Genomic DNA, 26,996 nt, shown 5'->3' on the forward strand with positions numbered 1-26,996 from the left:
AGCTTTGAAAGTTGCTCTCTCTCATGCTTAGCAGCTGCCACCCGGCGGCACAGGTTAGCTCAGCTAGGAATGCGGAGCTCGTGGGAGGGGCCCCCCCCCTCCCCGAGGCGCGGCCCCCCCCCTCCCCCGCCCCGTGACTGGGCCAGCGAGGAAACATGGGCTGCGGGACACCGGGCGGCGGGGTTCCAGGAGACCCCAGGCAGCAGGGAGGACTGGGTGGCGGGCCGAGAACCCGGGGGGGGGGGCGCGGTGGGGGGGAGGCGAAACGAGATACTGTGCTGGGGAGCCGGGGGGCACTCTGGCTTGGTCACCGGAGCCTTTGGACCCCGGCTGCTCCCGCACCCCCCTCAGCCTCCTTCCAGCCAGGAGAACCCCTTGGGTCTAACCCGCCCGCCAGGAAGGTCTGCCCGCGGGTCCGCAACGCTCCGGAAGGCCGCCGCTCTGCGCCTGCGCACGCCCCGCGCCTGCGCGACCGCGCGCCACAGGAGGTTCCACGCCTGTGCACACCCTGAGCCTACGCACAGCCCGAGCACGCACGCCGGGGACAGAGGGGCGGGCTCAGCGTCGGCAGTCCATCGTTCGATCCCGCTTATTGGCTGAGAGGTGGAGCGTGGGACTGTCACCGCCATTGATTGGACGTCGTGCGAACAGCTGGGACCTCGTGGGCCAATGGCAAGGCCTGCTGGGGCGCGGGTTCCGAAGCCTGACGGCAGTGGGCTGGGGTCTCTAGTGTTCCTCGGCCATGGCCTCGGAGAAGCCGTACCTGGCGGTGACCTGCACCGCGCCGGTCAACATCGCGGTCATCAAGTACTGTGAGTGCGCGGGCCGCGGGCGGCCGCGGGGCCTCCAGCCGGGCGCGGTGGGCGGCGGAAGAGGCGATAACGCGGAGGGAGGTCCATGTACAGCTGTGAGCACTCACTCCAGCCGTCTGCCCGGCCCGGCGCTGTGGCAGGCGATGCCCCGGACCCCCCGGGACTGGCCACACAGGACTTCCATCCCCGCGGAGGTGGGGACACAGCCCGCATAGGATGTATATCTTCTCGGGTCCCGGGACACTTGATGGACAGGGTCCACACAACATGACCACCCCCTTGGGGGCCCGGGTCGGGTTCCATGGTCCACACAGGATGCCCATCCCTAAGGTGGGACTCAGCTCCCACGGTCACGCCCACCCCAGCCACCTGGGACCTGCTCTTCCTTTCTAGCATATTCTCTTTTTCAAGAATACTTCGTAATTGAGAAGTGAACGCAGCATGTGGCGTTTTGGAATTGGCGCACTTCACTCGCTGTCATTTCTGGAGGTTCATCCAGGTGGTAGTGGCACCAGTACTTTGCTCCTTTAGTGCCGAGTCCTGTTCCCTGGTGTGGCCCGGCCACAGTCCTACACCCTCTGAGAGGCAGCTGGGTTGTTTCCCGCTTTAGTCTGTTAGGAATAAAGCTACTATAAACGTTTTATATGGATTTTTGAGTGAACATCAATTTTCATTCTCTGTAAATGCCCAGGAGTGCACTTGCTGGGTCATAGTTGCATGTTTAGTTGTTTTTTCAAAAAGAAACTGTTAAATTGTTTTTTCTCAGTGGCTGTACCATTGCACATTGTTTTTTGGCACTTGGTGATGTCTCTGTTTTTTGTTTTAGGGAATACATCGTCGTGGTGTTAGTGTGCATTTTTCTGTTGGCTAACCTTTTCATGGGCTTATTTGCCATCTCTGTTTACTCTTTGATGAAATGTCTTTTCATATCTTTTGTCCATGTTTTAATTGAATTGTTTGTTTGTTTTACCATTGAGTTTTTGAGAGTTCATTTTATTTTTTTAATTTTATTTATTTAATATATTTTTATTGATTTCAAAGAGGAAGGGACGGAAGAAGGAGGGAGGGAGGGAGGGAGGGAGGGAGGGAGAGAGAGAGAGAGAGAGAGAGAAATATTAATGATGAGAGAGAATGAGAGAGAGAGAGAGAGAGAGAGAGAGAGAGAGAGAGAGAGAGAAATATCAATGATGAGAGAGAATCAGCCACCTTCTGCACACTCCACACTGGGGATGGAGCCCACAACCCAGGCATGTGCCCTGACTGGAAATCAAACCATGACCTCCTGGTTCATAGGCAGACACTCAACTACTGAACCACACCGGCGGGTGGGAGGGGGCATTTAAGGGCATGAACATCCAAGGGGAGCGTTTGTGGAGAATAGAGAGGAGAAAGGACCATAGAAGGCAGGTTTCCCTGTTACTATAGTGTAGTCTACTGTCCTTTTTATTTTATTTTTATTTATTTATTGACTAAGGTATTACATATGTATCCTTATCCCCCCATTACCCCCCTCTCCCCACTCATGCCCTCACCCCTCTGGTGTCTGTGTTCATTGGTTAGGCTCATATGCATGCATACAAGTCCTTTGGTTGGTCGAGAGTTCATTTTATAATTTTAGATACTAATTCTTTGTTGGATACGTGGTTTGTAAACAAATCCTCTCACTCTACAATTTATCTTTTCATCTTCCTGACAGGTTCTCTCAAACAGCCAAAGTTGAAAACATTTTGGTGAAGTTTATTATATTAGTTATTCCATTTATGCTTTTGGTGTCAAGTCTATGACCTCTTTGCCTAGCCCTACAACCTGGAGATTATCTCCTAAAAGGTTTACAATTTAAATTTAAGTCTGTGATCCACCTAGAATTATTTTTGTATAAGATATAAGACTTGGGTGGAGGTTCATTTGGTGACCTATGGATGTCCAGGTATTCCAGCAGCTTTTGCCAAAAATGCTGTCCCTCCATTGAATTGCTTTTTGCACTTTTATAAAAAATCAGTTGGGTTTATTGATGGGGACTCCTTCTGGGTCTCAAAGATCACCTGCTGGGTATGAATCCTTATTACCCCTGTAACTCCGCTATTCCCCCGAACATTGTATGTGCTTAACAAAGAGTTTTGAAATTTCCAGAAAGTTTACTTTGTCTGCCATAAGGCACTGGGAGGAGAAGTGCTCAGCAGATGTGGGGCGATTTGGGGTGTCTCCAGGGCGTCCGAGCAGGGAGACGAGGTATTAACTGAGGCAGCTCCTGTTTTGGAGGAAAAGACAAAAGCCTAACGGTCAAGCACTGAATACCCAGTAGGCACTACAGTGTGATCTGTCCAATGGGTGAAAGAAGATAAACCAAAAATAATGAAGCAGTTAGATGGCTAGCCTCCAGCTCTGCTCAGGGACCTGAGCTCAGTGAAGTGGGGAGCAATCCAGGAGAGCTTCCTGCAGGAGTGGGTACAGCAGGAAGAGGACATAGTGAGAGAGCCGGGCCCAGGCGGATGGGGGACTGTGGTATGGGAGTGGGGTGACAGGGGAGCACCCGTGGGGAGAAGTGACGCTTTGGTGGGTGGGGGAAACAGTGCCCTGGCGTGCGGGGCTGGGAAACTGACTCGCTTACCTTGGATTGTCTGTTCCAGGGGGGAAGCGAGATGAGGAGTTGATCCTGCCCATCAACTCCTCTCTGAGTGTCACTTTACACCAGGACCAGGTTAGTATGGGCTGGCAGTAAACACCAAAATAAAAATTTACTAAACTTTTGTTTCATAATTGATGGTAATAAATCCCCAGCCCATGAACAGTGCCCATTCCATGCCCCACTGTTAGGAATGCTCATCGCACACGCACCCCCAGGTCTCCTCTGAGGTTCTGTCCCTTCACACCTGTGCCCGCCCAGTGGCTTTGCTGTGGGAGGTGGAAGCGTCAGCCTCACCCTGTATGGGGAAACCAGGCTTGGGGCCGACACTACCTACCACACTGCCTGACCCCCTCCTGTCTGGCCTCAACCTCCTGTTCTCCAGCAAGGCTGTTCCTGCCCCTGCGGGGGTGACAGTGATGGGCCATGGCAGGGAAGGCCTCCTCAGCAAAAGGGGTGCCTTGCCCCTGAGGTGGCCCTGCATTTTCTTTCCCAGTTAAAAACCACTACGACAGCTGTCATTAGCAAGGACTTCACTGAGGACCGGATTTGGCTTAATGGCCGGGAAGAGGACATAGGGCAGCCACGTATCCAGGCCTGCCTGAGGGAGAGTGAGTGGGGGTCCCGCATGGGACATTGGGGCCAGTCCCAGCCTGTTCCTTCCCCCCCATCTCTTCCTTACTCTGGGCGGAGTCAGAGCACAGCAGGTGCTGCTCCCGCCCCACCTGGCTCTGAGAGCCCCTGGGGACCGGGGACACCTGCTGGCACAGCCAGGTTCGGGTCTGGGGCTTTCCGGAACAAGGAGGTCGGCAGAAATCTGAGGCAGAGGCCGGTATCAGCTGTATCTCTGACCCTTGGCAGGCGAGATGCCAGGAGCAGGTTGGTGCAGCTCGCCCAGTGGCTCTCTCCCCTCCCCACAGTTCGCCGCCTGGCCCGGAAGCGGAGGAGTGGTGATGAGGAGGACCAGCTGCCTCTCAGCCTCAACTACAAGGTCCACGTCGCGTCGGTGAACAACTTCCCCACAGCCGCAGGCCTCGCCTCCTCCGCTTCAGGCTACGCCTGCCTAGGTGGGTGCCCACCGGGGGACGCATGCTCTCCAGCTTTCGGAGAGCCCTCTTCTCACAGGGCAGAGGCCTTGGTTGTCTCACATCTGAATGTTAAAGCCTTCTGAGGGTTCCATATATCAGACCCAAAAGATTACATCGACAGAAGACCATCCCAAACTGGCTTGCGTCCCAAGTAGGGATAATGTCTTGGCCTATGTAACAGAATTCCGAGGAGTGCAGCTGCCTTCTGGTGTGGCTGGTTCCAGACTCCCACCGCCTCCTTGGGCATCCATTTCTCTCCTTTGAAATCTCACCTCTGTTGACTCACTCTCTGGTAGGATCTCCCTACTCAGGGGCAAAACTGGTTACCACAGTGGCGATCATTGGGCTCACACCGTCCTCATAGCCAGTGAGACCAATGGCCTATGAGAGCCCCAGGGATGATGCTTACTGGCTTGGCGTGGCTTATGTATCCAGGCCTGAACGCCTCAGGAGCCGGGGGGTGGGTGAGCCGAGCCAGGAGGGGTGCCAGCATCGGGCAGAGCTCTTACTGTGGATGCCAGCTGTGCATCCTGACACCAGACCCTTGACCTGGCCCAGCCCTGCTCCTTCACGCCCAGCATGCTAGCTACCCTAAGCGTGTACATTTTCAGGCCTTTGTGCCTTGGTTCCTGCCCCAAACAGCACCCCTGAAAGCCCAATTTTGTGCCACTCCTTGGAGAAACTTTGGCCCCTCGCCACTCGATCCTTCAGCTCCCCAAGAGTGGTTGCCCTCTTTGTGTGTCCAGAGTGCACCTCTGGGAATGCTGAGTGTGTGTGAGTGACCACATGGGTGAGTAGGTGCATGCTAACTGGGAAAGTTGGTGGCTGAAACTCTGTCATCTCAGAATTTTTAATTTCCTATAAGGCACATTCTCCTAGGGTGCTGAGCATATCTTAGTCCCCCTCCCCTGTCCACCTTCCCTCCCGCACCTACAGCCTATGCCCTGGCCCGAGTCTACGGGGTCGAGAGTGACCTTTCGGAAGTGGCTCGTCGCGGTTCAGGCAGCGCCTGCCGGAGTCTATATGGCGGTTTCGTGGAGTGGCAGATGGGGGAGCAGGCTGATGGGAAGGACAGCATCGCCCGGCAGGTGGCCCCTGAATCACACTGGCCTGAACTCCGAGTCCTCATCCTCGTGGTGAGTGAGACAGCATGGAGTGCGGGGACCTCTTGGGCTGAGCTGGGAGAGGTGAAATGGTTCTCCATGAGCATTCAGGAATGACGCCCATGTAGTAAGAGGGCTGCTGATCTATACGCTGCTGTTCTCAGAACTGTCATCTCTGCCAGTCAGGAGGCCTCCATCCTACTGCCTGTGCTAGCTGAGGGGCGGGACAGGACAGGATGGGTGTTTAGGGCTGGGGCCTGAGGGTGAGATCTGGGCCATCTCTCCCTCGGTGCAGGTAAGCGCTGAGAAGAAGCTGACTGGCAGCACGGTGGGCATGCAGACCAGCGTGAAGACCAGCCCCCTGCTCAAGGTAAGGCGGGCACTGGGGCAGTGTCAGCTCCCCAGGGAACAACCTGCTTGTCAGGGTTCACTCAGGCTCCACCCACATCCTCTGAAGCTGAGCCATCTGCTCTGCTGGGTGTATGGAGCCTGAGGCCTGGGGGAGGCCCTCCCCGCAGGCCGCTGTGCTGTGAAGCAGCCAGCACCTCATTGGGAAGCACCTGTGTCTTGCAGTTCCGGGCTGAGGCGGTGGTGCCGGCGCGCATGGCAGAGATGATCCGTTATGTCAAAGAGAGAAATTTCCAGGGCTTTGGCCAGCTCACCATGAAGGACAGCAACCAGTTCCATGCCACCTGCCTAGACACCTTCCCGCCCATCTCATATCTCAACGACACTTCTAGGCGTATCATCCACCTGGTGCACCGCTTCAATGCCCACCATGGGCAGACCAAGGCAAGGTGGGGCTAGGGCAGCGCCGGAAACCCAGAAGAGGCGTCCGGCCACGATCTTCAGTAAAACCAGCCCATGCTTGTCCGTGACAGAGCAGAGCTCCACGGAACCTGCTTATGCTCTTGCGTGCAGAGCAGCAGTAATTTCCGTCTCACTCTGTTTCATTTTGGCTGCAAAACCCACTAAGGGATCCCAGCCTGCACTTTAAAGCACTGGTTTGGGGAGCCCCTCGCCCTCAGTCCTGAGCTGTCCAGCAGAAGTGCCACTGCTGTACTCAGGGTTGGCCTGGCGGGCGCTGTGGGAGGCCCTGGGTCTCCGGGCAGTCTAAGCAGCGGTCGCAAACTGGTGGTCCCTAAGGTCCGAAAGGTTGGCGACCGCCGGTCTAGAGGGTCTGAGCCAGGCAGAGCCACTGTGCAGATGGTGACGATGGCTGCATGGGTTCCAGGTGGCGTACACGTTTGACGCAGGCCCCAACGCGGTGATCTTTACCCGGGACAACACTGTGGCAGAGTTCGTGGCTGCCGTGAGGCACAGCTTTCCCCCTGAGTCAAATGGAGACAAGTGAGTTGTGGTCCCCCCCCATTTGGGAAGCCATGGAAGGAGGAGCAGGGTCCCCTATTGGGATCAGGGACAGCTGCTCCTGAGGCTGTGGCGCTGAATGGGGAGTCCTGCGAGAAGTGTTGACCCCCTGTGGACCTCAGGCAGTGTGTCACCAAGTGCGCCTTGTTGTGGCCGGGAACTCCCCAGCACATGTCTTAGCCCGTGGCCACAGAGACACACCCACGCACATGGCATCATGGCTCCTGTGTGGACAGTGGCTACAGCCCTGCAGTGGGGACAGGGCATTTGGATTTCTTCGCACCCGTTTTAATGGTCCCTTCTCGATGTGGGGACACGTTCCTTTAGGCGCAGGTGTCTTCAAACTACGGCCCGCGGGCCACATGCGGCCCGCAGAGGAGTCTGATCCGGCCCGCCAGGTTTTTTGGGCAGTGAGCGCAGCCGAGGTGTTACAGTAGGAATTAGTAGTTCATATAGTCCGGCCCTCCAGCTCTCTGAGGGACCGTGATCTGGCCCCCACTTTAAAAAGTTTGAGGACGCCTGCTTTAGGGGTACAGGAAGGGGGTTGGTTTTACCTGTCTCCGTAACTGGGACAGTGCTATCATTTGGCAGCACTGGTGGCTAGTGGGTGGGAAGCCAGAGTACTAACGTCCTCACCAAATGGGACAGCTGTGATGGCCTGGGAGGCCATGGCGCCCTCAGCAGAAGCTCTGTACTCATGGCCCTTGTCACCGCAGTGGGTGGCGGGCAGAGGAACACAGTGATGGACTCATGCCTGAACTGAGGCATTTAAGTTGTTACCCCACTGGGTGGAGCAGTAGCCATGGGCCATGGGTGAATCTAAAACCTCAGGGAGGTTTCCTGAAACCTCGCTTCACAGTGACCCCAGCCTGGTCATTCCTGCTCAGTTCTTCGGTGTGGTGAAATACACTTTGAAGTGTACAACTCAGCAGCATTAAGTATATTCGTTGTTGTGCAACCAGCACTTCTTTCGGTTCCAGAATTTTTTTTATCACCCCAAAAGAAACCCTGTACCCATTGTCAGTCACCCTTCCTGTCTTTGGTCTGCATGCTCCTGTCGATGGGTACCCAGCACTCCTGCCTTCCTTTCCCCAGGTTTCTGAAGGGGCTGCCGGTGAAGCCTGCCCCGCTCTCAGACGAGCTTAAAGCTGCACTGGGCATGGATCCTACCCCCGGCGGCATCAAATACATCATTGCCACTCAGGTGAGGCCTGGTACCAGCCCTCAACACCAGGGTCGGGGCCCTTACATCCCAGCCCTACACCCAGGGAAGTTCCCATCCAGTACATGGACTTCATGGCCTTAGACCCAGTGTGTCCACCAGGTGAGACCAGGTGAAGGGGCTCCCTTCACCCCCACTTCGTCAAGAATAACAGCAGTTTCAAAGTTGTTTCACTCACTTGCTTTCAGGACACACTGACTTGTGGGGCTGTGTTCCAGTGCTCAGGGGAGATGGGGATCCTGGGGACCTGAGCCCTCACCCATTGAGGGCAGATCAGGATCCTTGCTCAGCGGCTGAGCAAGGATTTCACTCAGATGGTTCCATTCCAAGTCCTCATGACTCCCTATCTCTGCTTTTCACTCAGGTCTGGGTAATGGAGGCTGGGACCACATGGCTCTTGCCTAAGGGAGTTGGCATAGGGCCAGGGCATCACCACATGGTGGTCAGCTTCTGAGCTGTACTTTCCTGGGAGGCCGGAGGGTACACCTGTCCTTCCCTGTCACCCAACCGAACATTGGTTTCTCTCCCTGCCAGGTGGGGCCCGGACCTCAAGTCCTGGACCACCCTCACGCTCACCTCCTGGGCCCGGACGGCCTGCCGAAGCCAACAGTTTGAGGGGAGCCCTGGCCACCACTTGGAAAAGGGGCAGCTTTGCTGGGACTGGGGAGCTGGGTGTGGCAGCAGCTGGGCCATGCTTGTTGGGACTGGTGCATGGCTACCTGGCCCTGGGCTGGTCAGTGTGCTGTGGCCAAGTGGGGGCGATGAAATGACCACTTGCAGTTTCCCAGGCGTCCAGAACAGGCACTCCACCAAATGCCTCACTCCCCGCCTATGCTGTGCTGAGATGGCTGGGATGGGATGTGGGACCTGGTGGATCCAGCCCGTTGGGTTGAGCTGCTGGTGTGTCCCTCGTGAAGGGTCTCTGACGGAAAAGGAGCTGTTCCACCTGAGTGATGGGGAGTTGGCATCCCTCTTTGGAGCTGGAGGACTGGTCATTGTTCAGGAAGCAACCTCTGCAAGCCGAGGACCCCTCTACAGAGTGCTTAGAGCATGACAGTCACCTAGCTCCTCTGCCAGAGCTTGGCTAGAATGTTTCTTCACAAAAAGACCAGGAGTGTGACTCCGAGGGAGATGGAGAGCAGCCCAAGATGCCTTGTTATACGGAAGCCCCACTGTTACAAGGAGCCCTGGCAACTGGGAATAAAGCCAGAATTGCTGATCGGGCTTGGCGTGCCTCTGTGTGACCAGCGTTCCTGTGAGCAGTGGGCAGCCCTCATCGGGAGGGTTGGGGAGGGCAAGGGCCATGTGCTGCTTTTGCAAAAGAACTTGGAACTTGCCACTTGGTCCCGAAGAAGCTGCCTTCTGACCCAAAGCTCCCCTTCAATTGCCCAGCCCTGCGGTGGGGTGTTCAGCACCAGCCACTGCCATGGCCACAGGCCACACTCCATGGCAGACAGTCACTAGGGCTCAGACGGGTATGGGGACATGGTTCGGGTCTGGCTTTCCGCTTCCTGTCTACAAAAGTGGGAAACGTGCAGACAGCACTGATTCAGGGAGGTTCCCTCAGCCCAGAAGCTTATGGTTTCTGGAGCCCAGGAATGGCTACTTGTATGAATGGCTGGACTTACAGTGTGCAAGTCATCGCACTCTTCCCCACTCCCAGCTTCAGCACTGCCAGCTTGTGGGAAAAGGAGGGGTGGACAGACACCTGTGCCCTTTGACCTGCCTTCTGGTTCCCTTCCTCCACCGCAGGCGGGTCAGATGCTGCTGCTGACCCTTAAGGGAGAGGGCAGAGGAGGGAAATGACCAAAGGACAGGACCGAGCACTCCTACATTCTAGGTCTCCCCGACTTTGCTCACCTTGTTTTCCTCCCCTAAGTTAGTCCTATGAGCGGGTTGCCCACCACATCGGGCCAGCCCAGGGCCAGAGGCGTGAGGGTGGACCTGCCACTGTCCTAAGTAGCAAACATTGACTTCCATGGAGGCCCCCTCCTTCCAAGGCTCAGAGGCTCCTTCCTTGTCTGGGCCTGGGCTCTGGACCTTTAAGCCCCTCCAGGAACCTGGCCTGCTAGCACCTTCCAAAGGAGCCCCTGTTGGCACCTGCAGGAGTTCAGCATTTTGGGGCGGGTTCCAGTGCCCCTTCCCGGTGCCCACTCACCCAGGCAGTGCTGAGGGCGCTCCAGGTTGACTGCGGTGGAGCTGGCAGGGCAGACTCCTGGCACCAAGCAGGCATGCAAGTGGGTGGGGCCTGCGGTGGGCCCAAGGGCGCTGGAGGGGGTGAGGCGGGGCCCCTCAGACTTGTAAGCTTGAAGGCCTGGGGGTCAGGCAGGCTTCCTCAAAGCCCCACAGACGTTGCTTCCAGCTCACCCTGCCTGTCTCCTGGGGCGGGGGCGGGGCCGGAACTCGGATGCACAGCGGTTCCGCGGGGCGGGGCCGGGCTGCCCCGGGAACTGGGGGGCGGGAGGTGCCGGAACTCGGGCTGCGGGGCGGCGGGTTCAGTGTCCCAGCGGAGCCAGCCGCGTCGGCCGCCGACATGGGGCAGATCGAGTGGGCCATGTGGGCCAACGAGCAGGCGCTGGCGTCCGGCCTGAGTGAGTACGCGGGGCGGGTGGCACAGACCTCAGGCTGCGAGGAAGGGATGGGTGAGCTGGCGACGAGGACCTGGGGGATCAGCGACCCAAGGCTGCAGGCTGGGGCAGTTGGGGCGCCGAGACCCCAGGCTGCGGGCCGAGGGACTGGGTGGGCCGGGACGGGGCTGGGGAGCCAGGGTCCTGAGGGGTCAGAGACTCCAGGCTGCAGGCCGGAGGTGGGCCCGGGACCCCTGCGGGGACCTGCAGCTGGTGGCGGGGGAGGTGAGCCAAGGGTGGGCCGGTTTGGAGGCGCCAGGCAGCGGAAAGCCTTTTGCGACTGAGACCCGCTTGCCCCCGGCCCCCCCTTCCCCCGACGGTCTCCTATTCATCTCTCCACCCCGGCCCGACCTCTCCAGATAGAGGAAGTTGCAGCCTCAGGGGAAGAGGCTGTCGCCCCGGGTGGTTTCCGGAGTCACTCCCCCTCCAGGATTGGGAAAACTAGGCGGGAGCCACCTGCTCCCGCCGCCCCTCCTGCCTGGAGTGGGGCTCCCGCCACGGGTCGCCAGGCGCGCGCTCTGAGTTGTCCGGGATTTCTAAACCTGCCCAGAGGGAACCTCCCAGCTCAGCTTCCAGAGCCTGCTTCTGGGGGAGGATGGCAGGCGCCCGTCACCCTGGGCCGGTGCTCGGGAGCTCTGGTGAAGAAGGCAGCGGCTCTGCACCCTGTGCTGCACGGAAGGGGAACCTGCAGGCGGTGTGGGTGAGCGGGGCCCAGGCAGGGTCTGCAGCAAGAGGAAGCCGCCCAGAGGCACTGCCCGCCCCCGGGGACCTGCCACTCCCAGGAAGGACCTGCACCTGGTGGGAGTGGGGGGTGCGGAGATTGTGGGGAATGTGTGGTGATGAGGAGGGTCCTAGCCCACTACCATGGCCCTGGGAACCACCCCGAGACCCCCTGCCCGCTGGGGACTGGAGGAGCCTGGCAAAGCTCCGCGGGGGAAGGGAGTAGACGTAAATGAAGTCCCTCTGGCCCCAAACTGGAAGGTCACACTTTGGTGTGAGCAGCTTTGGTGAGGCCCAGTGGTCTGTTCTGTGTCCAGGCAGGTCACCCCCCTTTTGGAACCTAAAGTACTGAGAGTTCAGTGAGTCAAATAATTTTTTAAATTATTATTTAAATAATTAAAATTTTTTTTTTATCGATTTCAGAGAGGAAGGGAGAGAGAGAGAGAGAGAGAGAGAGAGAGAGAGAGAGAGAGAGAGAGAGAGAGAGAGAGGGAGGGAATATCATTGGTCGGCTGCCTTCTGCATGCCCTACACTGGGAATTGAGCCTGAAACTCGGGCATGCGTCCTGACCAGGAATCGAACCGTGACTTCCTGGATCATAGGTCGATGCTCAACCACTGAGCCATGCTGGCCAGGCACAGGTCATTCTCGCTTCTCTCCAGAGCTGCCTCCAGGCTGTCCCCCACACCTGCCACAGGCTGTGAGGCCTTAGACTGCTGCAGACCAGCCCCCTTTGTCCTACAGCCCCCCAACACTCCCCTGCCCCCAGGGAGCAGGAGACAGGGCTCCAACTGGGAGCTCTGAGAAGCCTGGGTTCTAGCCCCAGTGCATGCAGACAGTGAGCGTCCCAGTGTCCCCATGCATGGCATGCCCACTGTGTAAGGTTGTCCCTTTCTTGCCTTAGCTAATGTCCTGTTGGTGAGGCCAGAGCTGTTCTTGCGTCCACTTTATAGACAATAAAGTCAAGTCCTAGAGAATTTACAAGCTGTGACTCCATTTCCGCCATAAAATCAGGCAGTTTGTGGGAAGGTCTCCCAGACCTTTCCCACACTGAGTTCCTCCTCTTGCTGACTTTTTTCCCTGACTCAGGATAAACTGCAGGCTCCTGGGATGCTCAGGCCTGGCTGGGCCCTAATAGCAGGTGCATCCAACAGGCTTTTTTATTGCAGAAAAGCCCATCTAATCAGGACATGTCACCTCCTGCTGAAAATACTGCAGTGGATTGTGAAGAATAAAAGCCAGATTCTGACTGCTCTGCCTCTACCCCCCTCCCTTCACCATCACTCCAGCTGCACAGGCCTCCTTTCTGTTCTGGGATCTCCTGGACATACCCCAGGGCCTTTGCAGAAGCACTTCCTCTGTCTGAAACATCCCTGGCTGGCTCCTCCACTCATTTCTCAGCTCAGATATCACCGACTCAGAGAAGTCTTCCCAGAGCACCTAGACATCTCTGCACAGTCCCTGTCCTAGTGCACAGTCCCTGATGTTTATTTCTGTTCCCTCCTGAGAACATGCACCCCAGGAGAGCACAGGCCTTCTCTGTCTAGTCCCCTGCACCTGTGAGTCCCAGTACACAGTAGTGCTGTCTGCTCTCAGGCCTCCCTGGCCAGCCAGTGGTGTCTTGCTCCCCTTTTGCTAATGGCAGGCAACAAACAGGCTAGAGAAGAGAAAATTATAAGTAGAGCCCAAAGATAAGTAGACCACAGGCTGACTGAACGCATGGGAGAACACCCTTCTCTCTGACAACTCATGGAAGTACGATGAGCAAACCAGAAGAGTTATTACAAAGCTGAGCTCAGCTCCAAGAACAGGAACTCAGGCAACAAAAGCAGTGAGGTTTCAAGGCGCTGCGCTGGGGTGGAAGGAAGGTGCACCAGGGGAATCGGGACCGACAGAGGCTCAGGCTCTTACCCAGTGGGACTTGGGGGCCTCTGTGTGGAAAAAGGGCTGAAATGGAGCCGCGTGCCTCCAGCCAGAGCCAGGAAAGGTTGCCTGTATGGAACAGACCGGAAAACTATCCCATCCAAGGAAGCTTGTCATTTGATGAACAAAGTCACAAATAAGACAGAACCCCAGGAACTCAGGCTGAACCCTACCCTTTGCTGCAAGGACCACTGACCAAGAAATTCGGATAAAGCCCATCCAGGACTGGAGGAGCCTATAGGCCCCCACAGAGGCAAATGTGAAACTGTTCTGTAAGGGCATTTCCTCCACCAGGGCACAGACTGACACAGGAAGACTAGCCTGATGGGCGCAGCTCACAGTCACCCACCATTTGAGGAAGCAGACACCGTAGACTGGAGAATGTCCTCCTTAGAACTGGGGCCTCTAAGAAGGGACTTGAGAATATGGGTACATGTTTAAACTTGAGGGTGTGTTTGAAACTGTTCAAAGAGATAAAAGGATAGAAAATTATACAGGACAATGCAAAAAATGACTATTATAGGATGTCCAGAAATAAAATATAAAGTCATTTTTGGTCAATGGATGAGTTAAACACTATGTTGAGATGAGAGGATTGGAAGAGTGACATCGAAGGTGGGTCTGAGGAAACCACAGATGAAGCTGAGAGAAGTTGAGTCCTGTACAGTAGTATAAGAAGGTCCAATATCTATATAATGGCGGTTTCAGGGGAGAGAATAGAGTGGAAGGAGGTAATGTAAGTGGAATAATGGGTGAGAAATTCCAGAATTTAACAAGAAAACAAAGTTCCTTACAGAATAAAGGGATTTGTTTAAACCCCTTTTTGGCACATTGTAATGAAAATACAGTCCTTTTAAAGAACATCTTAAAATTTACCAGAGAATAAAATGGATTAGTATCTGACTTATTTCAGACTTATCATCAATAATAGATGCTAGAAGACAATGAAGTAATAACTTTGATATTGAGACAAAAACATGAATTCAGTATCCGGATAAACTATTATTCTAGAATGAGGGCATTGTCAGGTATCCAGAGTTGCTGCTAACAGACCCTCACAGAAAGCACTTACTAAAGGATGTACTTCAGCAAGAAGGGAACTGAATGAATCCAGAAGAAAGGACTGGGATGCAAGAATGAAGACATTAATGACTAAGTATTGTCTGTAAATAATTAATAATAATGGGTAACAGTCTAAAGCCCACATGTAGTTCAGGAAGAGGAATTTAAAAGTAAAGTTCAATTCAGAGGAATAACAAGGACACTTAAAGAGGAAACACAAAATAAGATAAAACAAGTTCAAATTATTAGCAACCACAGTCAATGAAAGCTGTTAAATTCACTATCAGGCTGGTTAAAATATTTAAAAATCAGCTATATTGCTTATTTGTAATAGTCAAAAACTGGAAGCAACTGAAATTTCCCGAAGAAGAATGGAGAAATTGAGGTTGATTCATACAATAGAAAACTACACAAAAAGAATGAGCTAGTGATTCATCCAAACCACATGAATGATTTTGAAACCTCCTGTTGAGCTAAAGAAGCCAGATCTAGGGTTTCAGTGTTGACCAGCACAAGAGAGCTTCTGGGCTGATGGCAATCTTATGCCTTTATATTATACTGTATGCATTAGTTATGTTTCAGTATCTTGAAAGTTTTATGTATATTTTACCACAATAAAAACAATTACTGGGGAGGAAAGGTCCAACAGGATCCTATAGAGCTGAAAATAAAGGGAGGGGACAGCTGACAAATCCTAACCAAAGAAGCATGAATGATTATCAATATCAAACAAAAGTGAAATTAAGGTGGAACACAGGTGTAGAGACAGAACAGGAATACCATGCAACAGGAGCGACCATCCATGGAGCAGATCCCACATCAGCTGCCATCGGTGTAATCTTTCACCATAAAAACTCAACAATGGGGTCACAGAGCTCAACAGTGAGTGTCCAGGCCCCTCTCCCTGCCCAGGGCTTGACCTGGCTGTCCCCCAACTGCTCCAGGGACACAGGGCCAGATCCACCAGCCTCACCCCTTCCTCAGCTCACATACCTCTCCCTAGGGGAGGGCATCCTCTGTTATCTGTGGGCATCTGCAGCCACCTGAGTCCACTTCCTGGTTGAGGGACTGAAGGGCAGCTCTGTGGTGAGCTGGTGGCCAGCTGTGGGGGGTGGGGGGGCACAAGGGGAGAAGGCTAGAGCCGCCTGTGGGCCCCAGCCGGGCAAGGATGGGATGTGGGCTTGTCTCTTCCATGGGCTAGTGCTTCTACTAACCTGCTTCTCTGCCCACAGTCCTCATCACGGGCGGCATTGTGGCCACTGCTGGCCAGTTCACCCAGTGGTACTTCGGCGCCTACTCCATGTATCCTCCCACCGTAAACCCCATGGGGCAGGTGGCACTGCCAGGGGTGGCACTAGAGGGCTGCGAACAGAGATCTATTGCCTCTGGGGGCACCGCACGTCACAGTTTGCAGACAGCTGCTCCCATCCCCTGCCCTTTAGACTCAGCAGGATAGGCTCAGCTGTAGTTTTGGAAGCCAGGGCTCAGCAGGCACTGACTTGTCTGGCGCTGGCAGGGAGTGGGAAGTGTCAGCACCCCCAGGGATCCTTTCTGTGCCCTCTTTTATCAGCCACCCTGTGGGCTGGCTGTTCCAGGTCCTCTGAAACCCAAGACAGGCATCGGGGAGGGAGGTGGAGGATAGGCAGTGAAGTGGCCAGACCCATTGAATCCCATCGGGCTGTTCCCCGCGATGTGGCTCTCAGCAGCGGCTGCACCTGTCTCTCATCAGCAGCGGGGTTCGCTGTGGCGCCTCTGGCTGGGCTGAGCTGTTCCTTAACCGCAGCTTCAGTGTCGCAGGAGTGTTCGTCTGCCTGCTGGAGTATCCCCGGGGGAAGAGGAGAAAGGGCTCCACCATGGAGAGATGGTGAGTCCCCGCCTGCTCTGGGCTTCATCCCAGGACACTGCAAAGCTCCAGCACCAAACCCCTCATCCTCCTGGGCAAACCGAGGCTGGTGCCTGCCTGCACAGCCGCTGTGGCCCATGTCCCTGCGGGAGAGAAGCTGGGGCGCTCTGGGGCAGGGTGGGAGGTGGGGTTGCCGAGTACAGCCATCTGTCTTCTCTCCCTCGCTTGGTCTAGTGGACAGAAGTACATGACGAAAGTGGTGAAGTTGTTCGGGCCCCTCTCCAGGAACTACTACGTCCGGGCCTTCCTGCACCTTGGGTGAGTCCCTGCCTGCTCAGGCTCAGGAGGGCCCTGGAGTAGATCCTCCCTCCTGGCCTGGCTGCCTGGACAGGGGCGCTTGGGGCAAGTGGGGCCCCTCTCAGCCTAGCTTTGTTTTTCCAAACAAAACCCAGGTCCCAGGCTCTGCCAGGGGTTCCCCAAACCCGTACCCATCATCTCTTGCTGAGTAACAGTTCACCCCAAACCTTAGCAACTTAAATCAGGAACAGCCAGGGCTCTGGGGTAGACGGAGCCCAGCTGGGTAGTCCTGGTGGTGACTGCAGAGGCCAGAACACTCCGTGTCCCTGCAGCTGCTGGGGCCTCCCCGCAGCATGTCGGCTGGACCAAGTGCACGGGTTCCAGTATTGTTAGGGTACAAGCAGAGGACAGCTCCAGGGACCCAGACTTAAAAGCCCAGCCTTGGCAGGGCCAGGTGTTCCCTGAGTCCAGGGCCATGGGGACAGCACACTTAAGGTCAGTTTTGTCCTGAGATCTTATGGCCTCTGCCCAAGACCTGGACCCCCTGCAGACCCCCTCTGACTGCTCTCTGAGTCTCCCATCGTCTCCCCCTTTCCCAGGCTGTCAGTACCAGCCGGCTTCCTGCTTGCCACCATCCTGGGGACAGCCTGCTTGGCCATAGCAAGTGGCATCTATCTGCTGGTGAGTGGTGTCTGTGGTCAGCCTGCTGATGCCATGACACCTCAGTCCTTGCAGCCACCTGCAGGCTGAGCCAAGGCCAGGAGGCTGTGTCCTTGTCATGTGACGGGGATGTCAGTGATGCTCCCTCCAACCCCACCCAACAGGTCTGGGTGCCCCCGGGAGGCTCCAGAGAGGGGCTCCTGCCCTCCCCGACTACCTTCCCTGGCCTCTCCCACCCTGTGTGCTCCTGGCTTCTTGACTCATCCTGATGGACACACTGGCTGACCTCCCTGCCCTGCTCCTGGGGGTGTCTGGGAATGTATACCTGGAAGTCACCTCCAGGGAGCTTTCCTAGCTCCCTCCCTCTTGCAAGACTCCCCTCCCCCCCCCCCCCCGATAGGGGTGGGGGCCATGTTGGGGATGGACCCCTGAGACTCCCCCAGGACTCAGCCACTCTGTGTCCTGCAGGCGGCCACTCGCGGTGAGCAGTGGACTCCCATTGAGTCCAAGCCCAAGGAGCGGCCGCAGGTGGGGGGTACCATCAAGCAGCCACCCAGCAACCCCCCACCCCGGCCCCCAGCCGAGGCCCGCAAGAAGCCCAGCGAGGAGCAAGACGAGGCGGCGGGGGCAGGAGTCTCCAGTGGCCCCCAGGAGAACCCCATCCCAGTGACCGATGAGGTGGTGTGACCAGTGCCTTTGAGTACTCCCTGAGTGGCTGCTGTCTCGTGTCGCTTTTCAGTGGGGGTCCCACCCAGACCCCACAGGTACCCCCTTGCCTGCCCTGGGAACCACAGGCCCTCTCTTGGTGTCATTCCCAGAAGCCTATCTTTTCTCAATGGTACCTGAAATCACAAGCATCTTTTGTATGAATCCATGAAATAGTTTCTGGGATTCCAAGTGTTGAGTTTCTACTCTGGCAATGAAGTCCCCAGGCCTGGGAGGAGGGAGTGTGTGCCCCACATGAGCTCCTGGATCTGCCCAGACTCCCCTTCAAGAACCCCAGTCCCACCTGAGCCACTGAGTGAAGAGGGAAAGCAGTTGAGCGAGGGGAGGCCCCAGGGAGCCCAGTAGCCTTTGTTGCTCCCCAGCCAGGAGCCCCAAGACAGAGCCCAAATGGGGGGGAGGGGGGCCTACATACAAGGGTGTCAAGGGGCCTGTGGTTTTACTATCTTGGGGGCTAGAGTGGCCATTTCCTGGGGCAGGGCTGGAGTGTTAGAAGACCCTGGTTCTGAAAGCCCCTTTGACTGGCTTTAGCTCACACCCCAGCCTGGAAGCCCCTTCCTCCTGATGGATGGGCTCTCCAGGCACTCACTCCCCCAGGGTCTGGAAAAGCCCTTAAACCCTTTGCCTCTGTTTGCCCCACCTGCTCTCAGCAAATCCTACTTTCAGAACTGGGGTCCTCTAACATTCCAGGGCCAACACTCCACTGGACCAGCCCTGCCCCAGGAAATGGCCACTCTAGCCTCCAGGATAATAAAACCACTCGCCCCTTGACACCTCTGTACGTAGCCCCACACCCCATGTGGGCTCTGTCTTCATAAGTCTGCTAGTTGTCACCTCCCACTCTGCCCTGGCCCCTGCAGGCAGTTCCCAGCACTGCAGTTGACCTGCTGGCACCCTCTCAGAACCAGACTCCCGCGGTCTAGGACAGATACTCCACTCCCTGCCCCACAGTTACTCCCTGCTCCTCAGCTCCAGCCACACTGAGCACCCTTGACCCTCAGACACAGGCTGCCGTCTCAGCACCTTGCACAGGCCATTTCCTTTGCCAGGAGCACAGACCTCTGGCTGGCCATCCCGGCCTTTGCTCAGATGGCTTCCATGGCTTCCCTGGCCCTCTGTTTGGATTCCCAGCCTCGGCCCCTTCCCTGCATCACTGTCCTTAATTCCTTCACCACCGAGGAGCACTTTACTGGGTGGTTGTCAGTCACCCGTGTGCGGGCAGGCAGAGAGCTGTCCGCTTTGTTCACTGCTCTGTTCCATCTGCCCACACACACACAGAAGCTCATAAGCATGTGCTGATCTCAGTCCTTCCAGGCTCTTCCCAGGCACTTACACACAATAGGCGTTAATCAGTGGGTGGAAACCACAGGTCCCAAGTCAGCCTTGGAGGGCTGGGCCTATGCCTCACAGGCTGCCCAGGGCCCCTTCTACAGCTGCCTTAGGCCAGGCTCCTGGACCTGAACCGGACGCCTCCAGCAGTAATGTGCCTGGATGGGCAGATACGGGGCTTGTGCAATGAGAGCACAGGCTGGGCTGTCAGCCAGTGGGGCACCTGGCCTGGGGTGTTGGCCTGCTTGGTTGCCCCTGGTCTGGCAGGTCACCAGTGGTGGACAGAAGCCCAAGGGGATGCCTGGGCCCTGGGGTGGCCTTTGGAACTGCCTGGGGCTCTGCTGGGGTTGGGGAGCATGACGCAGATGCCCGAAGGTGAAGGCACTCCCCTAGGCTGCAAAGCCACCCCCCTGGGAGTTACCCTCAGAGATGCCTGTCCCAGGGCTGGAGAGGGTGCTCGTTGTCCTTGCATAGGTTTGGCCACACCTGGGCCTGTCAGTAGAGGAGGGCCAGCCTAGAGCACGGCTGGGCTGTGGGAGTGAGGCCCATCCCCGGGCCCAGAGCCATCGCTAGGGGGTATCGCCAGGTGGAAACTATAGGGGCCAGCAGGGCAAACCTGTGCTCCACTCTACAAACTCATTCCCCACCCTGGTCGTACGGGGGTTCCTACATAGACTTCTGGTCACACCAGAATCGGGCTGCAGGGTCGTCTGGGAGCCAGGGCCAGGCAGAAGTGAGGTGAGGAGGCAGTCTGCCATCCGATGCTGTGCTCCAGGGGGTGTTTATCAATTTAAAAACATACCTTTACAATAAATAGTTTTAGAAATACAGGGGTGATGGGAAAAAGGAGCTTCGGGGATCCCAGAGGGACCACCAAGGTGGGGGCCATCAGAACACATTTTCTGTTTTAAGAAGTTATAGAAAAATAGTAACATTCCTTCTAGCTCACTGTCTGTGCGAAAGGTAACAGTGTTGAGAGGGGCTGACCAGCGCAGGGTCACTTGGCCCTTCCCGCGCCCAGTCTTCACTGTTCCTCCCTCAAACTAGAGGCTTGGAGCCCTGGTACCCGCCCAGGGACCCTGGGCGGCAGAAGCAGGGCCACCCAGGGCATATAAATAGCCAATAAATACACATAAATAGGAGGGGCCCTCTGCAGAGCGATCCCCACTGTCCAGTCTGGGAGGCGATCCCCGCCCACAGCACGGGGCCCGCTGAGGCCGGTGGTCACCGCACCACCCTGGGCAGGACGCAGGTGCAGCCGACGGGCACTTTGATGGACTCCACGTGGAAGGCAACGGCCCCGGGTGTGGGCACCCCGGACGCGTCCAGGGAGCAGGGCTGGCGGCGCAGCACCAGCAGGCTCTGGTACAGGGGCACAGAGTTGAGCGCCACTGTCTCGCGGCCGGTCCTGGCATTGATGCAGCCCCTGCACAGACACTCAGCGACGGCCAGCTTCTGTGGGTAGCGGTTCTCGTCCGTGTCCACACTGCAGGGAAAGACTGGTGAGGCCCTCCTGAGAGCCTCTGCAGGCCCCTTCCTCCTTCCCTCAGGTACCCCGTGGCTGCCCACACACTCAGGGGTGCTCCTGGCCTGAGTGAGAGCTGAGGCATCAGGCTGCAGGGAGCCCAGTAAGGGATGCTCGCCCGTGTCTCCCCTGGGAGCACAGGAGCTGGGATAGGGGCTTCCAGGGGCCTCCCTCCCTCCCGCCCTCTGAGCCCAGCCCAGCCCTTGCAGGGGCTCAAGTGAGGGCCCAGATTTTCCCAGGTGACGCTGGCACCCAAGGTCTGAGCTAAGATTCGAGGCAATAGTGGCAAGGAGGAGCTCATCTGATGGAGCCTCACCCTGCGGGGCAGAGCCCAAGCTGGACAGTTCAGGGTGCTCATCCGATTTAACTGGTGAAACCCACTCGCAGAGTCTCCAGGAAGCTGGTGCCCGGAAAGGGGAGGGAGCAGCCCAGCGCCCACAGTGGGGAGCCCAGTGCCCAGGGAGCCCAGCCCTCACCGGTACCGCCAGGGAGAGATGGAGCGCTGGTGGACGTCGGCTTCTAGCACCTCCTCAGACTGCAGCACCGGACACTGGGTCCCAGCTGGGGGCCTCTCCTGCCACCTCCTACGGCCCACTGCCTCCAGGCTGGACACCAGGGCTACTGGCAAAGTCTGCTCCCACTTGGCAGCTCGAGCCAGCAGGTGTGCGGGAGCCTGGCCCAGGGGCAGCTCCTCGGCCGAGTAGCAGCGTGGGTTCCCATGGGCGTGGATGTGGGGGCCTCCCCAGAGTGCGGAACCATGGCGGGCCAGGCTGGCAGATAGCCAGAGCAGAAGCAGAAGGCCAGGGAGGAGCTGGTGAAACAGGCGGTGAGTTGTCAGGGGGTGCCCGGTGAAGAAGGCACCTCGCTGCCACCCTAGCTTGCCCTGTTCTCTGTGGAAAGGTAGGGTATAGCCCACTCTCTACAGTTGGGGAAAATGAGGCCTAGAGAGGCTAGACCCTAAGCCCACGCTCCCCAGTGGACCAGAGCTCCTGGGTCCCGACTCCCTCCTGCCCCAAGATCGGGAGGGGCTTCCTGAGCCCCATCCCGGGCTAACGCTCAGGGAACTGCCAGGCCTTCGGGCCAGATGGCACCATCCAGGTGGGGGTGTGGGGAGAGACGGCTCACCATCTCGGTGGTGGTGATGGCAGCTGGGCTCTGAGCAGCTGGTGTGTGCCCGGTGGCAGTCCCAAGCACACCTGGCTGTGGTTCTGGAGTCACCAGGTGGTAGGCCTGGCCGTGGCCAGCTGACAGCGCCCTTTATACCTCTGGCCACACCTGGGGGAAATCCGGCATCATCGCTTCCTCCTTGGGAAGTGCCCAGGCCCAGCTTCCTCCTTCCCTCCCTTTGGGTCTCCGCTGGCTGTCCCCTCCTCTCAGCCCAGGGAAGGAGCCCACCCCTCACTCCAGACGCCCTCTCATGTCCTATTACTCTCCCTCCTCCACTCAGAGGGACTCCGCCCCAGGCTAGGCACCTGAGGATGGAGTTGAAAACGGGTCCTGCCTACGTAAAAGGGTTGAACTTTCTGTAAAAGGGTTTTTACTGAGCCTTCGCGGCTCGCTTCTCTGATCCCACTGGTATGTCCTTACTCTCTGGACCTGCTGACCTGGGTACCTGGGTGAAGCCTGCTCATCCCACGCTGCAGCAGTGCTCCTCCGGGATTGCTTTCTCCTGTCCTGTCAGGGGACATGAGGCTGGTGCCATTTTTTATCTAAGATGATCACGATCAGGCGAACACCAGCATCTATCTACCTGCACCGGTGGGAGAAGTTCCAGGAGAGACTGGGGGGCTGGGCCAGTGGGCTACTTCAGGTTTGTACAGGGTGGGCAAAGGTAGGTTTACAGTTGTATTCAAAACATAGCTTATGCTTTATTATTACTAATTAATTATTGCATTATTTTTCATATGAACAACTGTAAACCTACTGAAGCCCCACGTTATATTTGGGCATCCGTTTTCTTCCTCTCTCCTTCCCTCCCTCCCTGCCTTCCTTCCCTTTTTTCCTTAAACAAAAGTTCAAGCTAAAATGATTGAGATGGAGGGTATGAAAATGCCTTGAAAACTATTTATTTATTTGTTTGTTTGTTTGTTTATAGGGGAAGGGAGAGAGAAGCATTGATTGGCTGCCTCCTGCACGTGCCCTGATGGGGAACTGATCACCACGTCTTGGTGTACCGGAGGACACTCCAACCAACAGCACACAGGCCAGGTGTGCCTTGGACACAAAGTGCAGTGCACCTGTGTCAGGAGGCTTTATGTAAGGGGGCCCCAGGAAAACCTGCATCCCACCCGCTCAGTGCTGCTGGAGGGAAGAGGGGTGCTGGGGTTGCCTTTGTTATCCGGAAAAGGAGTTTGTAGCCAGATCTTGCAAGGTTTTGAATGTTATCCTGGAGAGGGCTGCCTGGGGTCTGGGCACTGTCCAGGCTGAGAGCCTGTCTCTCCTGGTCTTCTCAAATCAGTCTAAAATGCCCAGCTGAGGAGTCTGAGGAGGGAGGGTGTCTTTCTTTGCTGCTGGCAGGTGCCGGAATGTACATACCATTACATCGCCATTCTCTTTAAATTTGAAACTGCACAACTGATGGGCATGGAGACCCCCTGAGTAAGGGCCCAAGAAGCCCCTGGTCACCCAGGCTCTCCCAGCTTCTCCACTCAGCAGGGTGCGCCTCTGGGCGAGGACTTGCCCTCTCTGGGCCTCAGTATCTGCACCTGTAAGCAGGGCTATGCTGCCCGCCGGGGAGGGTGAGGCTTATTCTGAACGATGGGTGGAGGGGTGGAGAGATGCACCGAGTCCCCAGGATGGCCTCTCCTACTGTGCCGCTACCCGTCCACCCTCTGCTGCGTGCTTCCTGCAATGGGAAGCTCACCCTCTCGTTAGTTTGCTAGGGCTGCCGCAGTCATACAAACCAGGGGGCTTAAAGCAACAGAAAATGATTCTCTCACCGTTCTGGAGGCCAGAAATCAAAAAACGAAGTGTCAGCAGGTTGGTTCCTTCTGGGTGCTCAGTGGGGCTCCTTCCTGCCTCTTCCAGCTGCACGTGGCTGCTGGTGATGCTTGGAGTCCTTGGTTTGCAGACTCTGCCTTCCTGTTCACATGGCCCTCCCCCGGTGTCTGTCTTCTTATCAGGACACTGCCTAATCCAGGATGTTCTCATTTCAAGACCCATACTTTATGTCTGCAAAGACCCACTTCTCAGATGAGGACACAAATCATCACCGGTGCCGGGGCTAGGACTCCAACATAGTTTTCAGGGGGACACAACTGAGCCCAGTACTCCCTCTACCAGGTGGGTTAGGTCAGGTCAAGAGAAAGACCCTCCTTGGGCTGGACTGAGACCTATCCCCCTGCTAGGGCACTTGGATCTCAGAAAAATTCCAGCTCTTTCTTGCTGCCCCCCAAAGGTAGTGTGAACGCTCTGAGGACAGGGATAATGTCCCCAACACCCCCTGCCCAGGTACCTAGGTGCTCCATTAAAACAGAACAAAAGGGAGATAAGCCTGGATGCCCCCATGGGAAAAACAGGGTGACAATGTGCTCCATGCAGGGGCACTAGGAGGCGCATGCTGGCAAGGCAGGCAGGCCCAGAGCTGAGGTGGAGCCGGAGGGAGCCGAGGGAGAGGCCAGTGGGCAGCAGTGCTCTTCCTTTGGGCTGACAAGTCCAGCTGCTTTCATGCAGGTGCTCAATTAGGAAATGAAAAGGCTGTGAAACCGTTGTTTGTGCCTGAGTCCAGCAGGGGGAGCAGGGGGTGTCCCCTGTCCAGGCCAATCCGGTAGGGTGTCTGCATTTTCTGTGTTCCTGTTTCTGTTCTGAACAGCTGACTGGGTGGAGGAAACTCGACCCTGAATTCATACTCATTCTTCCTCACGATGGGCCTCGGGAGCGCTCAGCGCGGTTTCCCCAGAGGCCTGAAGGCTAATTTCTTGGAGGAAGTTGGCCCAGGGACTGAGAGTCAGGGGTTCAGCAATGCCTGCCGAGGCCAGAAGGGCACAGGGCGGACCGGGGCGGTGCCTCATTCTTGGGCTGCTGAGGCAAGTGCAGAAGTCCCAAGTTGGGCAAGACTGGAAAGGCACTGCCAGAGGAAGGCAGGAGGGATCCTGAAGGTGCTGTTGGGAAGACCCCCCTCAAACCACGCCCACCGTGCCACACCCCGATGGCCACGCCCCCAAGTCCCAGAGACACACAACCAAGAGGATGGAGATACAGGAAGAATGTGTGAGGAGATTCAGAAGCAGGAGGAGGAATGGATGGAGACAGGTGCCCAGGAACAGATTGGCAGAGGAAAGGCAGGGGAGAGAGAAAAGGCAAAGGCTAAGGAGGGAAGGCAAAAACAGGAGAACAGGGACAGACACATCAAGTACCTAGGGTGTGGCCCAGCCAGTGGCTCGGAGCCCTTCCCGCGCTGACGGGACAGAAGCAGTCACGTGGGCCTGCAGGAGGGGTTTGCTCCAGGCTCTTTGGGCTCTAGGCTTAAAGTTTTCTCATATCCCGGAGGGAGGCCCACCAGCAGGGCTCAGTTTGCTAATCTGTAAAGTGGGGCTCCCCCTTCCCAACCACAGCCCCAGGCAGCCTGCCTTTGGTCAGTCTATCCCACAGCCCAGTTTTCCTGTTCCCACAGCACTTTGTGCTGCCAGAAATGACCTCTTTACCTCATCCTGCCCAAGGGGGATCCTGTCCAGAGTGGGAAGAGGGGTCCCTGCTTGTTCACCCAGGGCCTGGCCTTCAGCCAGAGCTCCTGGGGCTTATAAATTGGCAGGGGAATTGTCATGGTTCTGGGAAGTGGGCAGAGAGGGGGCAGGTGGAGGCCCAAGATTTGAGGGAAACAGCAGGGGCTGGGAGATGGAAATCAAGACCTGACCCCTTCCTCAAGGACTAGTGTTAGGAGCTTCCAGCCTAGTGCTTCCCAGGTTAACTTGAGAACAGTGCTGTGGCAGCAGACAATGGAGGGACCGAGGGGATGGGACCAGCTTGCCTGAGCTGAGAGGAACAGGACGAGTCAGGCAGCTCAGAGTTCTAGGAATCGGAATAGCATGTGCAAAGGCCCTAGGGTGGAAGAAATGACAGGCAGGTAGGAGGGGTTAGCATCTGCAGTCGCTCTGGCTGTGGAGTGAGGACTGGCAGGAAGGGGATCCACAATGGTCTGGACTTGAAAAGCAGTCTGGTGGACAGGGATGGAACTTGAGAAACCCATAATTATTCCCATTATTTGCAATGTTAACCACCTGTCAGGATCAGTCCTCATTCCCTGGAGGGCAAAAATGCCCAAGCATCCCAACAAACAGCAGAGGCCTCCCTTCCCTCAGCTGCCTGATCTGGACTGTTCTTCCACATGTGTCAAACACAAGGCCCGCGGGCCAAATCTGTGCCGCCAGGCCTTGCAATGTGGCCCACACCGCGCTGTCATCACTGAACTCCGCTGCGTTTCCATCACAATGACAGTTTATGACTGTTCAGTAAACCATTCGGCCCGCGATTTAGGCTGGATTTTAGATTTTGGCCCCTTCTCTGATTGAGTTCGACACCCCTACTCTAGACCTTGGGAGAGGAAAGTTGGCTCCGGGTGTGGTCCTCGCCCCTCCCAAGGCAGCCACCTGCCCAGCCTAGCCCAGGTGAGCTCCTAGTTTAAACCTAGCTTGGGTCAAAGGGACATAGTGCTATGGCTCCAGCCTAGGCATTAGAGGTCAGGATCAGGTCAGCTTCTTGGGACCAGAAGGGGCTGGTGGGGTGAGCAAGGAGGGCTGAGGGCAGACTATATAGTGGGCTCACCTGCGGGCTCCTGGCTGAGGGACAGTTGCTGCCCCAGCTGGACTGCAGGACCTAGTGGCTTGGGGCACAGAACTCACAGGGACAGGCTGACACTCAAAGGTGCCCTGACTCAGTGTCCTTGAAAGCTACTCATTCAGAAAATGGGAATTCCCTTTGCACTTGGCTTTGATCTAATGGCAAACCAGATAAGCCTTTAAAACTTGACTGAAGCTGCTGTGATGTAAGAGGTATCTGATGTCATGTGCTGTGGGAGGGGCACAGACATGAAATGAAAACAGTACACTCAGGAGGCCTGGCTGCATGTCCGGTG

At 56.6% G+C, this 26,996-nt stretch overlaps 3 protein-coding genes across 3 annotated transcripts; 2 read left to right on the plus strand and 1 right to left on the minus strand.

Moving 5' to 3' along the window:
- The first annotated feature begins 656 nt into the window (after nucleotides 1-656).
- Nucleotides 657-9,440, plus strand: MVD (mevalonate diphosphate decarboxylase). Its single transcript, XM_036440912.1, has 10 exons — nucleotides 657-812; nucleotides 3,440-3,510; nucleotides 3,932-4,046; nucleotides 4,356-4,502; nucleotides 5,460-5,659; nucleotides 5,922-5,996; nucleotides 6,200-6,418; nucleotides 6,861-6,976; nucleotides 8,090-8,198; nucleotides 8,751-9,440. Exons 1-10 carry the CDS (start codon nucleotides 743-745, stop codon nucleotides 8,829-8,831), a joined length of 1,203 nt encoding a protein of 400 aa, XP_036296805.1. The 5' UTR covers nucleotides 657-742; the 3' UTR covers nucleotides 8,832-9,440.
- A 1,197-nt stretch (nucleotides 9,441-10,637) lies between these two features.
- LOC118720692 (cytochrome b-245 light chain) lies at nucleotides 10,638-18,246 on the plus strand. Its single transcript, XM_036440924.2, has 6 exons — nucleotides 10,638-10,807; nucleotides 15,782-15,851; nucleotides 16,339-16,413; nucleotides 16,627-16,710; nucleotides 17,289-17,370; nucleotides 17,818-18,246. Exons 1-6 carry the CDS (start codon nucleotides 10,750-10,752, stop codon nucleotides 18,034-18,036), a joined length of 588 nt encoding a protein of 195 aa, XP_036296817.1. The 5' UTR covers nucleotides 10,638-10,749; the 3' UTR covers nucleotides 18,037-18,246.
- A 1,931-nt stretch (nucleotides 18,247-20,177) lies between these two features.
- IL17C (interleukin 17C) lies at nucleotides 20,178-26,243 on the minus strand. Its single transcript, XM_036440923.2, has 3 exons — nucleotides 22,052-26,243; nucleotides 21,403-21,737; nucleotides 20,178-20,887 (listed from the first exon to the last, which is right to left on the minus strand). The coding sequence occupies exons 1-3, from the start codon at nucleotides 22,052-22,054 to the stop codon at nucleotides 20,626-20,628; spliced, it is 600 nt and encodes a 199-aa protein (XP_036296816.1). The 5' UTR covers nucleotides 22,055-26,243; the 3' UTR covers nucleotides 20,178-20,625.
- Nucleotides 26,244-26,996: the final 753 nt, after the last annotated feature.

The sequence above is a fragment of the Pipistrellus kuhlii genome, unplaced genomic scaffold (genome assembly GCF_014108245.1).
Source record: "Pipistrellus kuhlii isolate mPipKuh1 unplaced genomic scaffold, mPipKuh1.p scaffold_m20_p_17, whole genome shotgun sequence".
In the NCBI taxonomy this organism is placed as follows: domain Eukaryota; kingdom Metazoa; phylum Chordata; class Mammalia; order Chiroptera; family Vespertilionidae; genus Pipistrellus; species Pipistrellus kuhlii.